General features: G+C 45.6%; 1 protein-coding gene across 1 annotated transcript in view; it reads right to left on the reverse strand.

Moving 5' to 3' along the window:
* Window positions 1–1,340, reverse strand: part of gabrb2b (gamma-aminobutyric acid type A receptor subunit beta2b) — a gene marked incomplete at its 3' end in the record, with an annotated part of 190,312 nt that extends 188,972 nt beyond the window's left edge. The window contains exons 1-3 of the mRNA XM_079834025.1: window positions 1,162–1,340; window positions 830–921; window positions 233–300 (exon numbers count right to left, since the gene is read on the reverse strand). Coding sequence (XP_079690151.1) covers window positions 233–300; window positions 830–921; window positions 1,162–1,244 — 243 coding nt within the window. The 5' untranslated portion in view covers window positions 1,245–1,340. The remainder of the gene's footprint in view (window positions 1–232; window positions 301–829; window positions 922–1,161) is intronic.
* Window positions 1,341–20,562: the final 19,222 nt, after the last annotated feature.

The following is a 20,562-nucleotide window of genomic DNA, read 5'->3' on the forward strand; positions in this document are numbered from 1 at the left end:
CACATTAGCTCTTCCTGACCAATATTCATGTCCATATGTGAATACTGAGCATAAAAGGTATTGCAAGCTCTGAAAAGTTTCTGATGAATACTACATAACATTCACTGCAAAATGATCATACAAGCACCACTGATATGAACGACAACTTTTCAAATGAAATATCTGGAACAGAGAGTTGGGGGAAAGGGGGGTTAAATGAGCTCATATAAATGGTCTCAAACAGGACACTTACCATATTCACTTCTGATACCATGTCTATGCTGGCTATGTCTATATTCATCCCCACTCCCACCGGAGGACCTGTAAACCAAATCACACCAGTGATGATACAGCTAATTGATTGTGTTTTGCACAAATGGACATATCATGCATGAGCCTAACTCAAAGTCAGCCTGATAACATCCAGGATGTGATGAAAAGTAAACCAAAGATTCCCTAAACACACAGATTTCAATAGGATCGTGTATGATGATTTACAATACACAGCTATATTCATCCTCGTGATCATAGTGATATTGCTATTGCTTACGAATTGGTGCCAGTCAGAAGAACCACATGCAGCTACCACTTGATAAAATGTGCATTAGTACATAATTCGTCAACTTTGCGAAGCACCAATCAAACATCCCGTTTTTAAGCAGTTTATGCGATTTTTTATTTTTATTTTAAACAAGTGAAACCAAGTGTCCGGATCATCTCCAAACCTGAAATAACCGGATATATTTTCGCGACACCCTTCACAGTGGCACGCTTATGATTTAACTATATGAAAGTTTAGAGGTGATGTTAAAAGGCTGACATAATTAACCTAATTAAAAACGTGCGGTACCTCCAAAATCTGGCCTCAAGCGAATGTCATATCCTTTCAATAGTCTATCAACAGTTTCTTTTACGATAGACATATTGCTTGGATCATTGACACTGCAAAGAATGAAAAATACACCGTTAGATTCAGATGTATATCCTTAGAGATCATTTTAGGTGTGTGTGTGTGTGTGTGTGTGTGTGTGTGTGTGTGTGTGTGTGTGTGTGTGTGTGTGTGTGTGTGTGTGTGTGTGTGTGTGAGAGAGAGTGAGTGAGTGTGTGTGTGTGTGTGTGTATGTGTGTGTGTGGAGTACAGACAGCCATATGAAGTGAGGAGAGCTTTTGGATCAGACTTACCTTTGCGCACACACCACGGCCACTATCACGGGGAACGTCCAGACGCGCATAAAGCCCTTTTGTCTTATTCTAAAGATCGACATACTTTTATGTTTCTGGTTTCCGTGAAGGCAGAGAAAATCCAACTTAGAGTGCGCTGTGCAGTAATTCCACTGTGTTGCGCATGCGTACTCCAGCGCAGCATCCAGGAGCGGTATGGCGCTGATGGTGTTAGAAGAGCACTTCCCGACCAGAGACAGGGAAATATTTAAGGGAAAACTACGATAACACCAAAATGTACAGTAACATAGACGGGATTACATCTGCATTGTGTGTGCCTCATGCAACAACAACAACAAAAAAAAACAAGAAAAAAAAAAAAACCTTGTCAAGTGGGCTATTAAAAGCTACTTATGGTATGTTTTAGTGTTCTTTCTGATCTGTCTTGAAATTTGACGTAAGGCACAAAACTAATTAGTCTTACACAAGGTGGAGCAGGAGGCTTAGTTACCTTTTAAAAAAAACGTTTAAATCAGGACTTTAAATAATAGTTGACTCCTGTTGGTCCATCATTTGGGGAGGTGTAGGTGATAAATGGGATGCTTAAAAAGATCGATAGGAATCTAACCTCTAGATTACACGACAAGGGGAATCCAAAGCACACCAATCCAGAGTGCATGAAGGGGAAGGAGTTCCTAGGAAACCTAGGCTGTGCACCTAATTTGTATTGGCATACAATTCGTCAGACATTCATTTGAATCTTGGAGTGAGGAAAAGGGGGGTGTCTATATAGTCAACATTTCAGCTGTTAAAACCTTTGTGCCATAGTAGAAAGGGGAGGGGGACATTAAGACATTGACAAATGGTGCGAATAACAAAATAAAAGACTAACAGAGAGAAGTTATAGCCTATTGCTATTCTAAATTATCATTAAGAAGTATGTATATATATATATATATATATATATATATATATATATATATATATATATATATATATATATATATATATATATATATATATATATATATATATATATATATATATATATATATATATATATATATATATATATACACACAAGTATTTAGCCTATATGAACTATTCCATGTTAAAACAATTGTGTTTTTCTGACTATTGTTGAAACTGTAAGTGTAAATGTTGAAATTTCTACATGTACTCTACATTTTCTTCCCAAATAGCCTAATTACTATAGCTCATCTTGTTGGCAGAGGCTATTTACACAAACTCCTCCCACCATTGTCCGATTGAGCCAGAGAAAATTACAAAAGAAATCCTGCTGATAACAAGATCAGTGGTGTGTCGAGTAAGATGGGTGGTGTTAGCTATTAATGCTACCGACCCGAGTTTGAATCCGCCTTTTATCAAGCTCCATCTTCTCTATTTTCCTCCATTTTCCTATCGAATATCAGCTCAAAGAGGCTGATAAATAAAAATTAAGAAAATATTCTAACAGTGGAAATAAAGTGCCTAACGGTGTTTAATAATGGGAATAAAGTGTTTAATGAGTAGGGTTAAGAGCAGGTGTAGGGGAGGTGATTTCAAGTACAAGTAATGTCTCAATAAAGCAGCATCTGTTTATGTATTTCAACGAATATAATCATATATACTGAATATGTTTGTTATTATTTCATACTGTTTTATAATACAATACACTGAGGTAAAAAAACTATCTGCCACTATTTGCACTAACACCATGTCTACACCAGACACGAGTGGCACAATGCGACGTGACAAAAGACAATATATTATAATATAATCAGTGATGTTGTCTACACTGGATGCAGCGTGGCACGGTGCGATGCGACGCGACATGATGCGGCACGTCATGACACGACACGACAAATCCACGACAGTAAACTGATGCCTTGTTCTATTTATGACGTACTAATATGAAGGACAAATGCTTTGCAACGGGCACTTTGTCGCATCTAGTGTAGACAGCTTCTGTCAATGGTTGCGTCCAGTATAGGCACGCCGTTGTAAGTATTTTCGTCAAACACTTAGTGCAAATAGCATCTAACTAATATACCCTTAGTGTACCCTTAGGCTATATGCTATTAGTGCAAGTACTTTTTTTTTTTGCTGCAGCAATTTTCTCTGCTTCATGTCGGGATCCATCGTTTCCTGAGATGGGAACGAGACACTGTGTCATGACATTGACACTATGGGAATGCTTCCGTGTGAGCTGGTGTCTGAAGTATGCGTGGAATTATGTTAATTCTTGTGACATAGCATAAGAGTGTCACCGAGACCACAAATAGATGCCTGAAATGCACATCAAAAGATTCTAATTTTCTGAAGGAAAACGTTTCAGGTATTGCATGAATTATGGCAAAGTAACGTAGCGTTGTGTTTCTTTCTAAGAGAACATGCGTAACCTGAGACGTTCCCTTTCGAGGGAACTTAACGCTGCGTCATGATGTTGACACTATGGTAAATGTTAATACCCACGTTGATATACGGAAAAAATGCCTTAACAGCAAGGTTGTAAAGTGTGCATAAACACAAGCCCTGTGGCCTTAGGAACGGAATAACCCAAGTTATGGGGTCAATCCAATTCAACCAAAAAACCTAATGAAAACATTTGAACTCTTTCCCCGCCACTAACAGAATTTTCTGTAATTTATGACACAACGCTTCCCTGCCATTGACAGAATTTTACGGCAATCTGTGTTTTCACTGTTGTATGGTGGGGGTGATATTATGCATCTTCGGAAATAGTACAACATTTTTTGATCAAAAAACAAGCGAAGAAGAAGCAGAAACAAGCGATTGTTATGGCTAGATGGTTGTTTTTTCCATGTGTGAGGATTATGTATGTGTGTGTTAATGTGTTTATACAACCCCATTTCCATAAAAGCTGAGACATATTGTAAAATTCAACAAAATAAAGAATCTGCGATTTTAAAAAAATATTTTAAATATTTATTTAACTAGTACAAAGAAAATATATCTAATGTTTTAATAATGATAATAACAATACACAAGTTGTACTTACCTGTTAATAGTAAAATCCCAAAGAAGGGGTGGATTCTGGCCTATAAGAGTGGATTCCATTGCAAAAGCTACTCTCAATGCTGCGCTGATTTAGCGATATGGGAACACCTTTGTGTGTGACCGGTTGTGAGGCAAATATGCCGATGAACTTGGCCTTAGATGACCTCTGACGATGATTTCATTGGAATGCACAGTCGTGAGAGGCTATAAATAGGCCCTGTTCCAAATGGCACTTCATATGCACTTTCGGTCTTGTGGACTTACAATGGCTGCCGCATGTACGTTAAGTCCATGAGAAGGACTCCATTTGTCCTTTTAGGTTTCAGAAGGAAGCTTGTGAGTGCCCCCTTTGTGATCGATATGGACCCTCAATGCGCACTTTTCCCGAGCCTGCACTAATACAAGCTCTGCAGCAGACTTCTTCCTGATAGTCAAAGCGGCGTTACTGATTTCCAGGTGTGGTCATCTTGGCTGAAGACTCTGGAATGGCGACCATCTTGGTTGAAGACTCTGGATCAGCGGTCACAACGTGAATAGGCATAGCCGGAAGGATTAATGGTTTTTCGGGAGAGACCGGCTTAGCACGATGGCACATAGAACGTATTGTTCTAATGTGCAGTTGCTGGTTATCCAAAGCCTTTGTGAGTACAATGGTTCGTCCAAACCTGCATGAAAAAGTAACATCAGCTCTGCATCGTTCCAGTAAAACTGCTGAAGATAGTTCCAGGAATACCTCAGCAAATTTAGCCAGAGGACTGCATTTTGAGGGAGGGAATATAATTGGTCAAGGAAACGGAGGGGAACGCTCATGGTGCTAACTTTAGTGGTCTGGTCTTCTGTCAGTGGACAGAAGGAGACAACACAGGTAATGTAGTTTACAAGGGTTTATTAATGCAAGTGGCTGAGAGCGGGTGAACCAACAGGTGAGTAGATTGTATGAAGACGGTTGGAATGAACTTAGCTTAATGGTAATAGTATCTTTGTCTTTGCAGAGGCTGGTGACTGGCAGACAGATGATTAGAACTGAAGATGAAGGACGATGACGAAGAGGATTATGCATGAAGCAAGACAGGTAAAGAGTCAGGTAAGTTTAGCAGTTGTGATCAACAAGACAAGACAACTGTGGTGAGGATGGTGACTGCTGATATAGGGCTTGCGTCCGAAAACCTAGGCAGCTGACTTGTTGCCTTGCCGCCTTATCAGACAATTACTTAACGCAGGAACTGCGAGCGGCGATGGACCTCGCTCTCCAGGCGATGAAAGTCACTGCACGCTCCCTGGGTCAGGCGATGTCCACCTTAGTGGTCCAGGAACGCCACCTGTGGCTGAACCTGGCAGACATGCGTGATACCAACAAGGTGTGTTTCCTCAACGCCCCTGTCAGTCAGGCCGGTCTCTTCGGCGACGCCATCGAGAGCTTCGCCCAGCAGTTCTCGGTGGCCCAGAAGCAAACGGAGGCGATCAAGAACATTCTGCCCTGACATCCAGCTGCTGCCTCCACCCCGTCGGCCCTCTGCGTCCGCCTCCGCCCCTGTGAAACCCAAGCAGCAGCCTCCTCCTGGGAAGCAGGGTGCCGGATGTAACGGTGGCGCCCAACCCACTCAGGGCCCCACAAAGTCTTCAGGCTAGCGTAGGGGCAAGCGGCCCTGAGACGGGCAGCCCAGGGAGAACAGGAGCTGCTCTGAGGGAGATGGTGTCCGCTCCCTTCCCCCACCCCCGGAGGAGGACCGGGGTGCACCGACTGGACACAACACTCTGCTGCTGGCTCTCCGGAGTCCAGCAGTACCCACATTTTCAATAAAAGAGCAGTTTCCTCTCTCCCTGGGCCCCAAGAGGGCCAGGTTGGCAGTGTGCGACGCCCCCAGGCCTTGTCACTCCTTTCCTCCCCTCCCTTCACCAGGGGGCAGCAGTGTGCGGCTCGAGGATGCCTCCGGGCCTTCTCACCCACACTCTGCCCCACCCTGGAATACTCAGACAACACTCAGGGCCGCCTCCGGGCCTCCAGAGTCGGGTCTGTCTATTCCACATTGCTGCCCCACCCCAGGTACGTCTGTTGGTCCCGCTTGTTCGGTCTCTGGGGGCTTGGCTAGAGCTCCCCAGACCGTCTCGCTGGCTCATCCGTACCATCAGACTCGGCTATACGATTCAGTTCGCCTACCGGCCTCCCAAGTACAAGGGCATCCTCTTCCCCTCCGTGCGAAGCAGCGATGCTCAGGTCTTGCGGTCAGAGATCGATGTCCTACTGGCGAAGGACGCTATCGAGCCAGTTCCTCCAGCCGATATGAGGTCGGGGTTCTACAGCCCCTACTTCATTTCACCCGAGAAAGGTGGTGGGTTACGGCCAATCTTGGACCTGCGTGTCCTGAATCGGACCCTGCACAAGCTCCCGTTCAAGATGCTAATGCAGAAACGCATTTTCAAATGCATCCGTCCCCAAGATTTGTTTGCAGCGATCGACCTGAAGGACGCATACTTTCATGTCTTCATTCTCCCTCGAGACAGACTGTTTCTACGCTTTGCATTTGAGGGGAAGGCATATCAGTACAAAGTATTTTCCTTGTCGCCTCGCGTCTTTACGAAAGTGGCAGAGGTAGCCATTGTTCCGCTCAGAGAACACGGTGTTCGCATCCCCAACTATCTCGACACAGGGACATGGTGCTCAGTCACCTCAGCCTGTTGGGTCTTCGGGTCAACCGGGAGATGAGCAAACTTTGTCCTACACAGAGGATCTCTTATCTTGGTATGGAGCTGGATTCGGTCAACCAGACTGCGCGCCTCACAGAGGAGCGAGTCCGGTCAGTGTTGAACTGCTTGAATACGTTCAATGGCAGGACAGCGGTCCCACTGAAATTTTTTCAGAGGCTCCTGGGGCATATGGCATCTGCAGCCGTGGTGACGCCGCTCGGATTGCTTCATATGAGACCGCTTCAGCGTCCCGAGATGGCCGTGGCAGAGCGGCAAGTACCGGGTCCCAGTTACTCCGTACTACCGCCAAACTTTCAGCCCGTGGTCAGACCCTTCATTTCTCAGGGCGGGAGTGCCCTTAGAACAAGTGTCCAGGTATGCTGTGGTCTTCACTGATGCCTCATCCACTGGCTTGGGGGCCACGTACAACGGGCATGCAGTTTCAGGTCTGTGGACGTGACCTCAATTGCCTCGAGTTGCTTGCGGTGCATCTTGCGCTGGGCCACCTCAAGAGGCTGCTACATGGCAAGCACGTACTGGTCCGTACCGACAGCCCTGCAGCCGGTGCGTACATCAACCGTCAAGGTGGTCTACGCTCCCATTGCATGTTCCAACTCGTCCACCATCTCCTCCTTTGGAGTCAGAAGCATCTGAAGTCGCTTCGTGCCATTCATATCCCAGGTGCGCTCAACCGGACAGCCGACAAGCTCTTACGGCAGCCGACACCTCCGGGAGAGTGGCGACTCCATACCCAGGCGGTCCAGCTGATATGGGACTTCTTCGGAGCCGCACAGGTAGACCTGTTTGCCTCTCCGGACTCGACCCATTGCCAGATGTACTATTCCCTGACCGGGGGCACCCTCGACACGGATGCACTGGCGCACAGCTGGCCCTGGAACCTACGCAAGTATGCGTTTCCCCCAGTGAGCCTTCTTGCACAGACCCTGTGCAAAGTCAGGGAGGATGAGGAACATGTCACTCTTCTTGCGACAGCCCCTTCCTCGCCCATTCCCCTGAGGAAGGACCTGCTTTCTCAGGGACGGGGCACTCTATAGCACACCGCGCCCAGACTTCTGGAAACTCCATGTCTCCATGCGGAGGTTCTAGGTGGCCTGCCACAAGCAGCTGTAGACACCATCTCTTTGGCTAGATCCCCCTCTACGAGATGCCTCTACGCTTTGAAGTGGAACCTGTTCATTGGATGGTGCTCTTCCCACCGGGAAGACTTCCGAAGGTGTTCGGTTAGTGTCGTGCTTTCTTTCCTACAAGATGGGCTGGGGCGAAGGCTGTCTCCCTCCACCCTCAAAGTGTCGCAGCAATAGCGGCGTATCACAACACAGTAGAAGATAAGTTCTTGGGAAAGCACGACCTAATCATCAGGTTCCTCAGAGGTGCGAGGAGGCTAAATCCTCCTCGTCCAAACTCGGTGCCCTCTTGGGACTTAGCTCTGGTGCTCAGAGCACTTCAGAGCCCTCCCTTTGAGCCTTTGCAGACCATAGAGTTTTAAATCCTGTCAATGAAGACAGTGCTCTTGACTGCATTGGCCTCTATCAAGAGGGTAGGGGACCTGCACGAAATTCTTGTCAACGAATCGGGCCTGGATACGCATCCAAGGTCCCTACCACTCCCTTCTGGGACCAGGTGGTGAACGTCTCGGGTTACGCCTGTAACCCTTGTTCCCCGAGAAGGGAAGGAGACACTGAGTTGTCGAGTGACGCCCTCAGCATAGCGCATCTGAAGCATGAATTAAATCTATCCAACCCTGATTGGTGCTGCGTCATGACGTAGTAGATGACGGCATAACCAGAAGATACAAAGGGACGCTGACACACAAATACATTAGCTTATTTGCAATGAAGCGAGCGCTCTGCCCGTGAGAGGTGTGATGAAAAGACGCAGTGTCAGTTTCTCCTCTGGGAAGACTTCTCCAAGTAAATTCTTAGGGCTCTGACCGGGCAGAGCAGGTGAAGTCTTCCCGCTTCCGCCATCATGTGAGGTGGAGGATGGAAGGCCATGAAGAACCACTGACCGTGCAACATTAGATGGCACCTTGGGCACATAGCCCAGTCTAGTATGTAAGAGGGCCTTAACTCCGTCGGGGGGCAAACTCCAGGCAAGTTGGCGTAACAGCCAAGGTCTGGAGATCCCCCACTCTCCTCAGAGAGGTGATAGCAAGGAGAAAGGCCACCTTAAGGGTCAGGCTCTTTGCCTCAGCCGACTCCAGTGGCTCGAAGGGGGCCTCAGCCAACCCTTCAAGTGCCACTGCCAGGTCCCAGATTGGGACTCCAATGGGACTCCAATGAGCCGCAGGCCTCATCCTCCGAGCCTAACGGAGGAACTGTACAACCAGATGGTACTTCCCCAAAGGCCCATCACCTACAGGTGAGTGGAAAGCCCTAATGGCAGCCACATACACCTTGAGCGTGGACGGGGTAAGACCGGCGGAAAAACGATCTTGGAGGAACTCCAGCACTGAAGCCACTGGGTCCACCTCACGCTCTCTTCACCAAGTGGAAAACACATTCCACTTCAGGCTGTACAGTCTCCTGGTGGAAGGAGCCCTGGAGCTGAATAGGGTCTCGACCACACCTGCTGACAGGCCAGCCTCTAGGTACCGAGCCCCCTCAGGGGCCAGACCCAGAGGTTCCACAGCTCTGGCCGGGGATGGAATATCTTGCCCCCTGCCTGGACAGTAGATCCTCAGAGGGACCTGCCACGGGAGGCCATCTAGCAGTGCTGCAATGTCCGAGAACCATACCCGGGTCGGCCAGCAGGGTTCTACTAGATGTAGGCTGATCCCTTTTTCGGCGGACCCGCTCCAAGACTCCCGGGAGCAGAGCGGTCGGGGGAAATGCGTGCAGACGCAGCCTCGGCCACGTACGCATCATGACGTCCAACCCCAGCGGGGCTGGACGCCTGAGAGAAAACCACAGTGGATAGTGGGAACCGCATGCCAATCTTCATTGGCTTGTTTTAAAACACTTGAAGTAGATTGGTCTCTGAAAACAGATCCCCAATTTGTCGGGGAACTAATCCATTCCCTCCTTCAGGGAACAAGTTTTACATACGTAACCGAGACGTTTCACACATACTCCGTTTGCAGTGCGTATGCAGGGAGTATTTTTTCCCATACCCATGTTAACGGATTAAAGCTTTCACACTGCACACGGATGAGGTCTGTCAGTGCGTTCCAGGAGCGGTGCGTGTGCAGCAGTGCGGCGATCGTTTCCGAGTCTATTTTTTGTTGTGCTGCACATGCTGAATTAAAGTGAGAGCACATTGTTGGCATTAAAATAAACATCTAGTAATTTCACCACAGATGCATATAATTTTAATATAATTGTTAATTCTACTGTTTCAAAGTCATCACATGGCTTTTTTGCCTCAGGTAAAGCAAGGAAAACAACACCATACCTGGCAATTAGCTAAATAATGGATAGCACTCATCCTTTTTCCTTTCTTGGAGGTGGAAAAACAAAGTTCTTTATGACCTGCAGTATTTCTTGTAAAAAAAAAACGAATGACAAAATAAAAGACAAGATTTTTTGTACATATATGTTTAAATGTTTAAATCTTTTGCCACTTGCGTTGAGTGAGCAATGTAATATATAAATCTAAAGGCTATATAAATATAAAGTATTTGGAATAAAGGAATTGAATAAAACGTTGTTTATATTTAGTGCTTTTAAACAGGTGTATACAATCAATGAAAGAGTTTATACAAGTGAATTGCAATGATGAACAGCCATATTCAGTAGCCTAAAACTTTTAGATTTGAAATAAAAATAATGAATAAATGCTGTGTTTGTGTTATACAGCCCGGATCAGTTACGCACTGCAAACGCAGCATATGTGAAAGCACAACAGCACGTGCGAGCTGCAAAGCATACGTACTGCAACACGCACTGCATATGCACTGCAGACGGTGTATGGGTAAAACGGGCGTAACAGTTTAATGATCTACAGCAAAATAGAGAGAGCTTTGGTGAGAACTGAAACAACATTTAATTACTAGTAATTTCTTGCAAGAAATGACATAAGAAATGGAAAATGTTGGTCAAGAACATACATTTACCCACAAACTGACCAGCAAACGCAACTTTCGAAAACCGTTTTTTTTCTAGCTCAGCTGTCGCAGAATGGAACGCACAGGATTGTGGGATATCAAAGGCAGCAAAGACTACATTTATGCTCAGATGAATCAGATGAAGGTATCTCAGGAGACAGGAAGCGAAGCTAACATTAGATTCGGACGTGCCTTAATGCCTCCCTACCTTGAAATGTGTCCTCCAAACAGGGTCATTTTTAGGCATAGAATCAGCTGAAGGGGCGCCAATGAGCGCATATCAGGTGTGTGTGTAAAGGGTGTCACGGCTACCCTGAAATATGATTGCACCCCCACTGGTTCCCCCAACATTATTGGACTAGAGTACTGTCAATCAGACAATTTCGATATTCGAGTACTGTCAATTGACTGAGCTGGTGACTGTGACAATAACAATACAAGATATACATGCATACCTTCTATTAACAAGGTGATTGACAAGGCACAGGTCAATGAGGTGACCAAAAACACAATGAAAACAACAGAACAGGGTAAACTTGTTACAGTATGTCCCCTAGAAATGAGGAGGGTGGGGGTTCTGGAGGAGGTTGTGGTACCGAAAAATAAACATCAGCGCAAAGAAATATAACAATCAATGGGGAAGTGGAAGGAAGAAGCAACCAGGGAGGAGCTAGGAGCAGGAGGAGCCAGATGATATGCCAGAGTCCAGCCAGGACGAGGCCCCAGGGTGTAGTCAAAGGCGGGAGGAGCCATAGTATATTTGACTTGATAGTATACACCCTGGGGATGACCGATGAGAAGAAGCCACCACTGAAGGAGACCCAGGTGGAGCCGATGAGCCCACGCAATGCTGAGACCAAGGAGGCGCCACGGCGACAAGCGTCCGAGGTGGAGCCAAAAAAAAATAGTGAACAGTTGGACCGAGGACGGAGCCGGAGCCGGAGCCGGAGCCGGGGGGGAAGGCAGAGCCAGACAGAGCCAAAGGTCTCGACTACTGACCAAGGTGAAGCCAGAGGGACGATGGAGCCTGGAGAACCCACGGAGTGTCAACAGGCAGAGGTCAAGCAAAGGGCACAGAGGCAAGAGGTGGAACCAGGGGATCCTCTGTGCTGGGTGCTGTTGATGGCTGGAAGACACTGGGCAGGTCCTCAATGCCAATGGGAGCTGCAGAGGGGCTGACGGACAGCAGCAGAGGCGGGGCAGAGGAACTGGCTGATTGAGGAGGTCGGAGAGAGGCTGGTTGGGTGTTGGAGACAAAGGGATTGCTGGGGAAACAGGGTTTGCTGGAGATACAGGGACACAGGGTATCACCTCTCCATACCAATCAATCAAATCTTCCTCAATAAGTTATCCAAGTTCCTCTAAATACTGACATCTCATTCACAGCGGAAGTGGTGTGTGCAGGATTCTCCTCCCAGCCCTCGAGCTCCACAAGCACTCCCTCTGCAACACATGATGGCTGCGTTTGAAACCTAGAAAATGCTGCCTTCGGAGGACACATTTCAAGGCAGGAAGACACCAAGGCACATCCGAATCTAATGTTAGCTTCACTTCCTGTCTCCTGAGATACCTTCATCTGATTGATTTTTGAAGGCAGCATATTTGTATCCTTGCCTTTGATATCCCACAATCCTGTGCGTTCCATTCTGTTACAGTTGAGCTGTTGCGTTTGCTGGTTAGTTTGTGTGTAAATGTAAATTTTTACCAACATTTTCTACTTCTGATGTCATTTCAGCTAGAAATTACTAATGTAGTAATTAAATATTTGTTTAGTTCGACTAAAGCTCTCTCTATTTTGCTGTAGATAATTACACGGTTACACTTTCTAAGAGGTCTGTCCGAAATAAGTTTCATGAGGTGCCTTAATGCAAAAACGCTACCTTACAAGCCATTGTCTGATAAGGCAGCGAGGCAACAAGTCACTGCCTAAGTTCAGATGCAGTGGATGTTGCCGGCTCACGCACACCTGGTCAGACTCTGTTTGTGGTCCGAGCTCTGTGACGATGACATTCTCCGTCCTTATCCTCTGTACGGGCTCGTCCATCGCAACAAGCTGGTGTCTACAGTCTGTGGTGGGCCCATTCAACTTCTCTGTTGCATCACTCGCTGGTGGTGGATGGCTGGTCTGCAAATGGTCATTCTACAGAAGCGACCATGGAAACAAGCAGTCTTGGAATTTTTGCAGATGTATTGGCTGATGTTTCACCATTTGAACAGTTGTATGGTAGGAAAATGAGAAATCAAATTTACTGTGTTTACACCTCCTCCAGTAACACGCGGGACCAGGAAGTCAGACAAAGAATGTGACAGCCAATTTGTGAAATTGGTACTAAGTGAAATTGTTTTAATGTTATTTAGTGCAATACTTACTAAGACTGCTAGGGGGAAGTAGGTATTAAGAGGGGGATACAAATATGATGAACACGAGTTGCATGTATGTTAAGAGTTTGTAATAAAGTAAATATGTAACCCGTTCATATGCTGTAGCCTGGCTCGAATTGATACGCACATAATAAAATGCATGCCTTGAAACATAGAGAAATGCTCGGTTACGACTGTAGCCTTGGTTCCCTGAAGAGGGAACTAGCGCTGCGTCATTGATGATTTGGGAACGCTTTTGGGAACACACTTTAATCTACATGATTGTGTCATGAAGCACATGTGAAATCCGTCCAATAGTGTGATGAGACGTCAGAGGCGGGTGAAGTCACGAACCAGGAAACTATAAAGCCTGCCCAAGCGCTTGATTCAGGTGTTTTGGGTCTATACATATTCTGACTTTGTCTGGCTTGGTTATGACTACCATGTTGCTGATCCATGGTGTAGGTTCAGTGACATTTGTGATGTGTCCATCTCTCATGTACATGTCCACTGTTCTTTCACTCGGGCTTTCAATGCCACTGGCACGTTCCGTGGCGCGCATTGCACAGGCGACACACTGCTGTCGAGCACAAACCGGACCTCTCCTGGTACTGACTTGACTGGGTCATTGAACACGTCCTTGAAATGATAAGTTAACTGTTGCTTTGTGAGAGGCGTGTTTGAGCATGCAACCAGTCTATGAAGCTCCTCTGGGATGGCTCTTGATCGGCTTCAACCACTTCAAACACTAGTTTGTGTTTTGTGCCCTTCACGATGCATTCTGTGTGAAATCGCCCCAGGGAAAGCATTGTGGCACCAGAATACAATTTCAGCCTTGTTGTGCTCGGCTGCAGGGGGCTTTCTGGATCCAGTGTCTCTTTGACTACACGGCTAATAACATTACAAGTGGCTCCCATGTCTAGCTGACAGGTCTGCTTTTTTTATTAAGTGTCAGGTTATAGAACCATCTTGGACCTGGGGACTTTACTGTGTCAATGCATTCCACAACAGCGAAAAGTCGACCCTCGCTATAGGGTCCTCATGGCTCATCCTGACCATCATCCATCATTACATTCACTCTGCGGGACCTGTCGGCTCTCTGACGGGCTTTACAAACCTTGGCGAAATTATTAAATACACCACATGATCGACAAGTCTTTCCATATGCGGGGCACTGCTATCTCCCTTTCTTGTGACCACCCTCACAATATTTGCAAGATGCAGTTCTGAGCATTTGCTCATTATTCACTTCACCATCCCGGCATTTCAGCCTCTGTGCTTGTGCAATATTCACAGTGTCACTGAATGTGTTGTCGATTGCTTTTACGCGCTGTTCCGTCAATTCTGCTAGTCGGCATATTTCCACAGACTGTGACAAAGTCAGCTGGCGTTCACACAACAAGCGCTGCCTGGTGTTCTCATTGGCAATGCCCAGGACTATCACGAATAATTTCATCTTTGAGCTTCCTGTATTCGCAGGTTGTACCCGCAGCCTCGTGAGAAAGCTGTCTATAGGCTCGTCCACTTCCTGTTGGCAACACCCGAACATATACCTTTCTTAGATAAAATTTTTTGCCAGGTTGAAGTAGTCTCCCAAGGCATCAAGTCTGGCTTTCGGATCTTTCGTTTGTTCCTCGCTCAACACGATATTGTGACTGTAGATATGCCGACATTCATTGCCCATTAATCGCCGCAGTGCTGCCGCTCTCACCTCTTCGGGCTTCTCAATCAGCCCGGTAGCTAGTTCATAGTCCTCGAATTCCGCTCGGAAATTGTCCCAGTTTTTTAATATATCCCCTGACATCGCCATTCCATCAGGGGATATAAGACTTTGTGGGTTTGAGGCCATGTTCAGGCTCTAGTGCTCACTTCTGACGCCATGTTTGTGTACTATTCAATAAAACAAGCATGAGCTGATTCACAGTGTGTTTCTTTATTGCCAAAGCCCAGCTAAACTGCGCACAAGCAGGAACCAACAACGTAACCACCTGATACAGACCATATATGGCATTTCACTGTAACAGATGTTACGAGTTAACATGTAAAGTTAATGTTATATGCTAGTTCACATGTAGGCTGAAGATATAGTACTGACGTTACGTTTCGCAGGTTCTTACTGAAAATAAAAACTAAACTTACCACTCAGAAGCGTCCATTTCCAATCTCAAAACAATTGGTTGTTCCTCGAAATCTGCATCTTCGTCAGAAACAGGATCAAACATATAAGGTTGGATGCATAATCTCTCCATTTTCATGATGGACAATATAGATGTGTTTTAATCACTAAAGCAACTGAAATTAGCCACGCAGTGAAACTGCCAATAAGAGCAGAACTCCACATTAATATTCATGACCCTTCCAAATAAAGGGTCATGAATATTACCCGTATTACCCGAATTAAACAGACCATTTAATTCTAGAGACTATTTTTAGGGTTGTAAATGGACCTGTAAAGCCGCATCTGGAGAATTTTTGCCCTTGCTCACATACCCTCTTTGTAGATATCAGAGAACAATTTAAAATATTGTTTCAAATCATTCTAAGACACCTTTAATGTTTAAAAAAAAGATACATTTCATAGAGACATCAGTACCAGTGATATGGCTTTCATCCATAAAAAGATGCCATCACAAGAAATATTTAAATAAACTGTCTTTAAGTCGTTTCTACATTAACTTAGAGAGAAACTGAAATTATAGCATAAAAATATACAAAATTCAGAACAGAAAAAATGTGATTGTAACGTACTGCTCTGAGACAGACGATTTAGGATCCAAACGCAGCTTTATTAAAGGGGAATCCACACTCTTAGTCATCAAACAGGCAAGAGGTCATAACATGTAATCAGTCCAATAAAGGCAAACAAGACAAGAGAGACAGGCAAACGGGTAATCCACGGAACAGGCACGAAATCCAAAACCAAGAGACATATCAAACCAGGGAGAATGCTCAGAAAATGCAGTACTGTATAGACAAACAAGAGTTCGCAATGAATGACCAAGTGACCAAAGTTTGTATAGGCTAGAGTAATGGGGTAATGAGGTAATGAGACACAGGTGCAAACAATGAGTGATGATGAGTCCGGGCAAAGGATTATGGGTAATGCAGTCTTTGATGGAATGACAGTCCGGGTTGGAGTGCCCTCTGTTGGTGATCACGGCCACTCACACTGGTGAATTGTGACAGTTAATAATTCGTAATTTTTTTTATCAACTGACAGCATATATATATATATATATATATATATTACATATTATATGTATATATTTATGTTCATTTAAACTAAAATGTTTATTAATAATTATGAAACTAAAATTGCTTGTGTAGTTAGGAGTAGGCTATAACAATTATATGTGACCTGTGCTGGCAAAATGAGTCTGAAAGCGTACAGGCTAATTACGAGGTGCAGGCAACACAAGTGAAATATGTCAATTTTGGTCGAATTTGAGGTTTTCACAAAAATGTGTTCATTAAGCCCTGGTCTAGCGATCCCAATGCTTCAAATAGCCATTACACATCTAAAATTATCTTTATTTGTACATTTTCTGAGAGGTGCACCTTCCTAAATCTGTACATTTTTTTAAATAATCTATGGAAAAAATGCAGTTTTTCTCTGCTCGCTTCTCGACGACTAGTGCTTCCCCTCAGCACAAGTTGGGTATCATTGTAAAGTGCAGCATTCCAACTTTGTAAATCTTCAGCAAATTCTTGATGGCATGAGTCTGTACCAATGAAATGTGATTTTCAAACCCATGCTGATGTAAACAAAACCAGCTAGTTGCTAACCAGTCGCAATAACGGCTTCAGTGATTATTCAAAACACTCTACACATTTGGTCAGAGCATGGGACATTTTGCTCAACTTATTAATGACTACTTCAGTGATAATGTGACACCACCAAAACAATAAGATTGTGGACATTAATGTAGCAAATCTTGAACAATTGCTGGGCATGGACACAATATAAAACTGTCATGACTGTATTAAAATGAGCTTTGCTAGCTGTGTTGATCACACATCTGGCCACACATCCATGCATGAAAAATCATGAAAGAATTTTCAAAGAATTTAGTCTTTTTTATAAACTTGTTAGCATGAGATGGGCAATTTGTTATTTAATGATGTTTTATTAACAAAGTTTGGGAGGAATACGTTCAAATGATCTATCCAATCATCATGTCATTCCAACCAGCTGTCAGCAATCAGTAATCAACATGTCTACCCAGTCAGCACAAGTGGAAGATTATATAAAAACCCAGTCAACTCACCAATGTTCCTTAGTTTTTCAGTATCCCTATCAGGTAATCCGTGGAGCGTAAGTTAATATGGTAAGGAACACTACTAAAAGCAGAGCCATTTTTATAGTGCCTAAAACCCAAGGTTGGCACAAACTAAACTTTAAACTAAACTTTCTATACCTGGCTATCCACCTAAACCAGCTTCATGGAATAGGTCCCTGGTCTTCTCTTGTCCTTCACTGTCGTCACGCTTCATTTTATTCTTGCAGAGCTCCTCTGTGGGACTCGAGACTGGTGTGACTCTAGGTGTCGATCATTAACAGTTGATCGACACCTAACATCGCTCTGCTCCCTCAGTTGATGACGACACAGAGTATTCCTCATTGGCCAAACTTTCTGATGACAACAATGTTGTGTGCTTCATATTTTTTCCTGACAACATTAGTTCCACTAATGCTGACAAAATAATTGTAATACTATTTTTGTCACAGTATCATCAAGTGTGTAATGTCTCCGTTTTCAACTCCTCCCTGCCTGCAACCAGCAGTTCTCCCCCATCGGTGAAATCCTAGTATAATTCAAATCGAACACACCTCACGTTTTTGTCATGTTATTTTCCAATGAGAAAAACGCCTCGGTTATGACTGTAACCTTGGTTCCCTGAAGAGGACGCTGCGTCAATCTATGCTGTTGGAACGCTTTGCGTGATTTTCTAATCTGTCCAATAGTGTGATTAGACATCTGAGGCGGATGACGTCATGAACCAGGAAACTATAAAGCCTGCCCAAACAGTGCAACGCTAGCTTCTGATAGGCTGAAGCAAGTTGCTGACCGGCACGCAGGAGATATGGCAGGGCGATGCAGCATCTCGTCCCCTCTTCAGGGAACCAAGGTTACAGTCATAACCGAGGCATTCCCTTTCAAGGGAACTCGCACTGCATCGATTGACGCAGTGGGAACGTCTATTTCCATGTCGCCATAATGACCAGCGTCTGTCTAGTGAAACATCAACACTAAGACAAAAGCTCCTGAGCCCCAGGTGTAGAACTCAGGTCAAGGACATTAAACCTGCGAAGTGTGCTGCGAAGACCAGCTTGCCGCATCACATACATCCCGAAGTGACACTCCTGACACTAAGGCTTTAGAGGCAGCCATACTCCTAGGAGAATGGGCCCGGATTGCTAACAGAGTAGGCTAAGCGCTTTACATATTGCCTCACATTCAACCATTCATACACCAATGGCGCTGTCAGACATGCAAGGCGCCATCCAGCTCGTTGGGAGCAGCTGGGGTTAGGTGTCTTGCTCATGGACACCTCAGCACTTGGTCAGGTGTAACCGGGGATTGAACCACCAACCTTCCGGTTTGTAGCCATCCTACATGAACCACTGAGCCACTGCCGCCCCGGTTACAACCTCAGTTACAACCTCAGTTACAGTATGCAAATACAGTTTGCACACTGCCCTCCATGTTTCAACAGCGTAGTATCCACTAGAGCTGCAATCTCTTCTGGGCAAAGGGGCCATAGACCATGTTCCACTCCCAGAGAAAGAGACTGGAACTTTCTGGTTCCCAAAAATGCTCCACCAAACTCCACTCCTCTGTGTCTGGGCGATCAGGGCGTTGCCATTTTCTCATCAAAACCCCATCTCTCCAGCATACACCTTCTGCTATATCCTTGCACTCGGCCCAAGAAACAGCAGTGTCTCACAACCTAACCCTAGATCATTCCTCTGAGCCTCAACCAGAGCATCCCTACTGAACTTCATGCTACTCACACCAAAATAAGTAGGAGAACAAGGTATTACCCAGGTCTATAGGACTCTATTCAGCCTGAGAGGCCCCACCTACTGCCACTTTAGGTCCTGTATATGGTTTCTCTTTAGACTCCGAAGCGACCTAATGAAATTGTGAGCAAGTAACCGGACAGGCTGAGAATGCTTCAGGATATTCCTTTTCTAATGCTCAATCAAAACTGAGGTTCCCTTTCGAGGGAACTCGCACTGCATCGGAACGACGAATTTGGAGACACTCCCTAAGCAACAGCGTGTCTGAAGTATGAATGAAACTATCCCAATCCTGATTGGTGTTGCGTCATGACGTAGCTGTGACGGCCCTGTCGAGCTCACATCATGTCGAGCTCACATCTCGACCTAGTCGAGTCGAGATGGCGCCGAGGATGGCCGCAACGTCGCAAGCTCTGCTGAAACATTGTAGTTTTTTGTTTGTTCTGTTTATAGTTTTTGTGTTTTTTGTCTTGGATGTTGTCTGCCTCACTACGTACGACAGACAGACACTTTTGGACATTGGTTCGGCAATCGCACACCGAAAACAAAACACAAACACAGCAGCGGATCCTTTTGTTTGGGCGGCCCGACCACGGAAACGCCGCCGGAGAAGGGGAAGCAGAGCCGGCGTGCTCATCAGAGTAAGACGCCGCGCAAACCGACCCCCGCTTCCCAGTATTTTACTGGCAAATGTTCAGTCTCTGGACAATAAACTCTGCGAGCTGAGAGCACGGATCTCTTTCCAACGAGAGACGAGGGACTGCTGCATTATCTGCCTTACAGAAACTTGGATGTCCGCTGAGATTCCAGATTCGGCCATCGAAACCACGGGGTTCTCCGTGCATCGGATGGACAGAGAAAAAGATCTCTCCGGGAAAAGCAAAGGCGGGGGTGTATGTTTTATGATCAACCGATCCTGGTGTGATCAGAGGAACGTACATTCTATCAAGTCTTTCTGTTCTCCTGATCTGGAATTTCTCACGGTTATGTGTCGACCATTCTGGCTACCGAGGGAATTCACAGCGGTCATCATCACAGCGGTGTATATTCCCCCACAAGCCGACACAGACCGGGCACTGAAGGAACTGTATAGGTCAGTGAGTGAGCAGGAAACCGCGCATCCTGAGGCTGCGTTTATTGTGACCGGGGACTTTAACAAAGCCAACTTCAAGCGCATCGCACCCAAATACCACCAACATGTTAGCTTCAACACACGAGGGAACCGAGTTCTGGATCATTGTTACTCTCCCTTCAAGGATGGTTA

Source organism: Gobio gobio (assembly GCF_949357685.1).
Source record: "Gobio gobio genome assembly, chromosome: 14".
Taxonomy (NCBI): Eukaryota; Metazoa; Chordata; class Actinopteri; order Cypriniformes; family Gobionidae; genus Gobio; species Gobio gobio.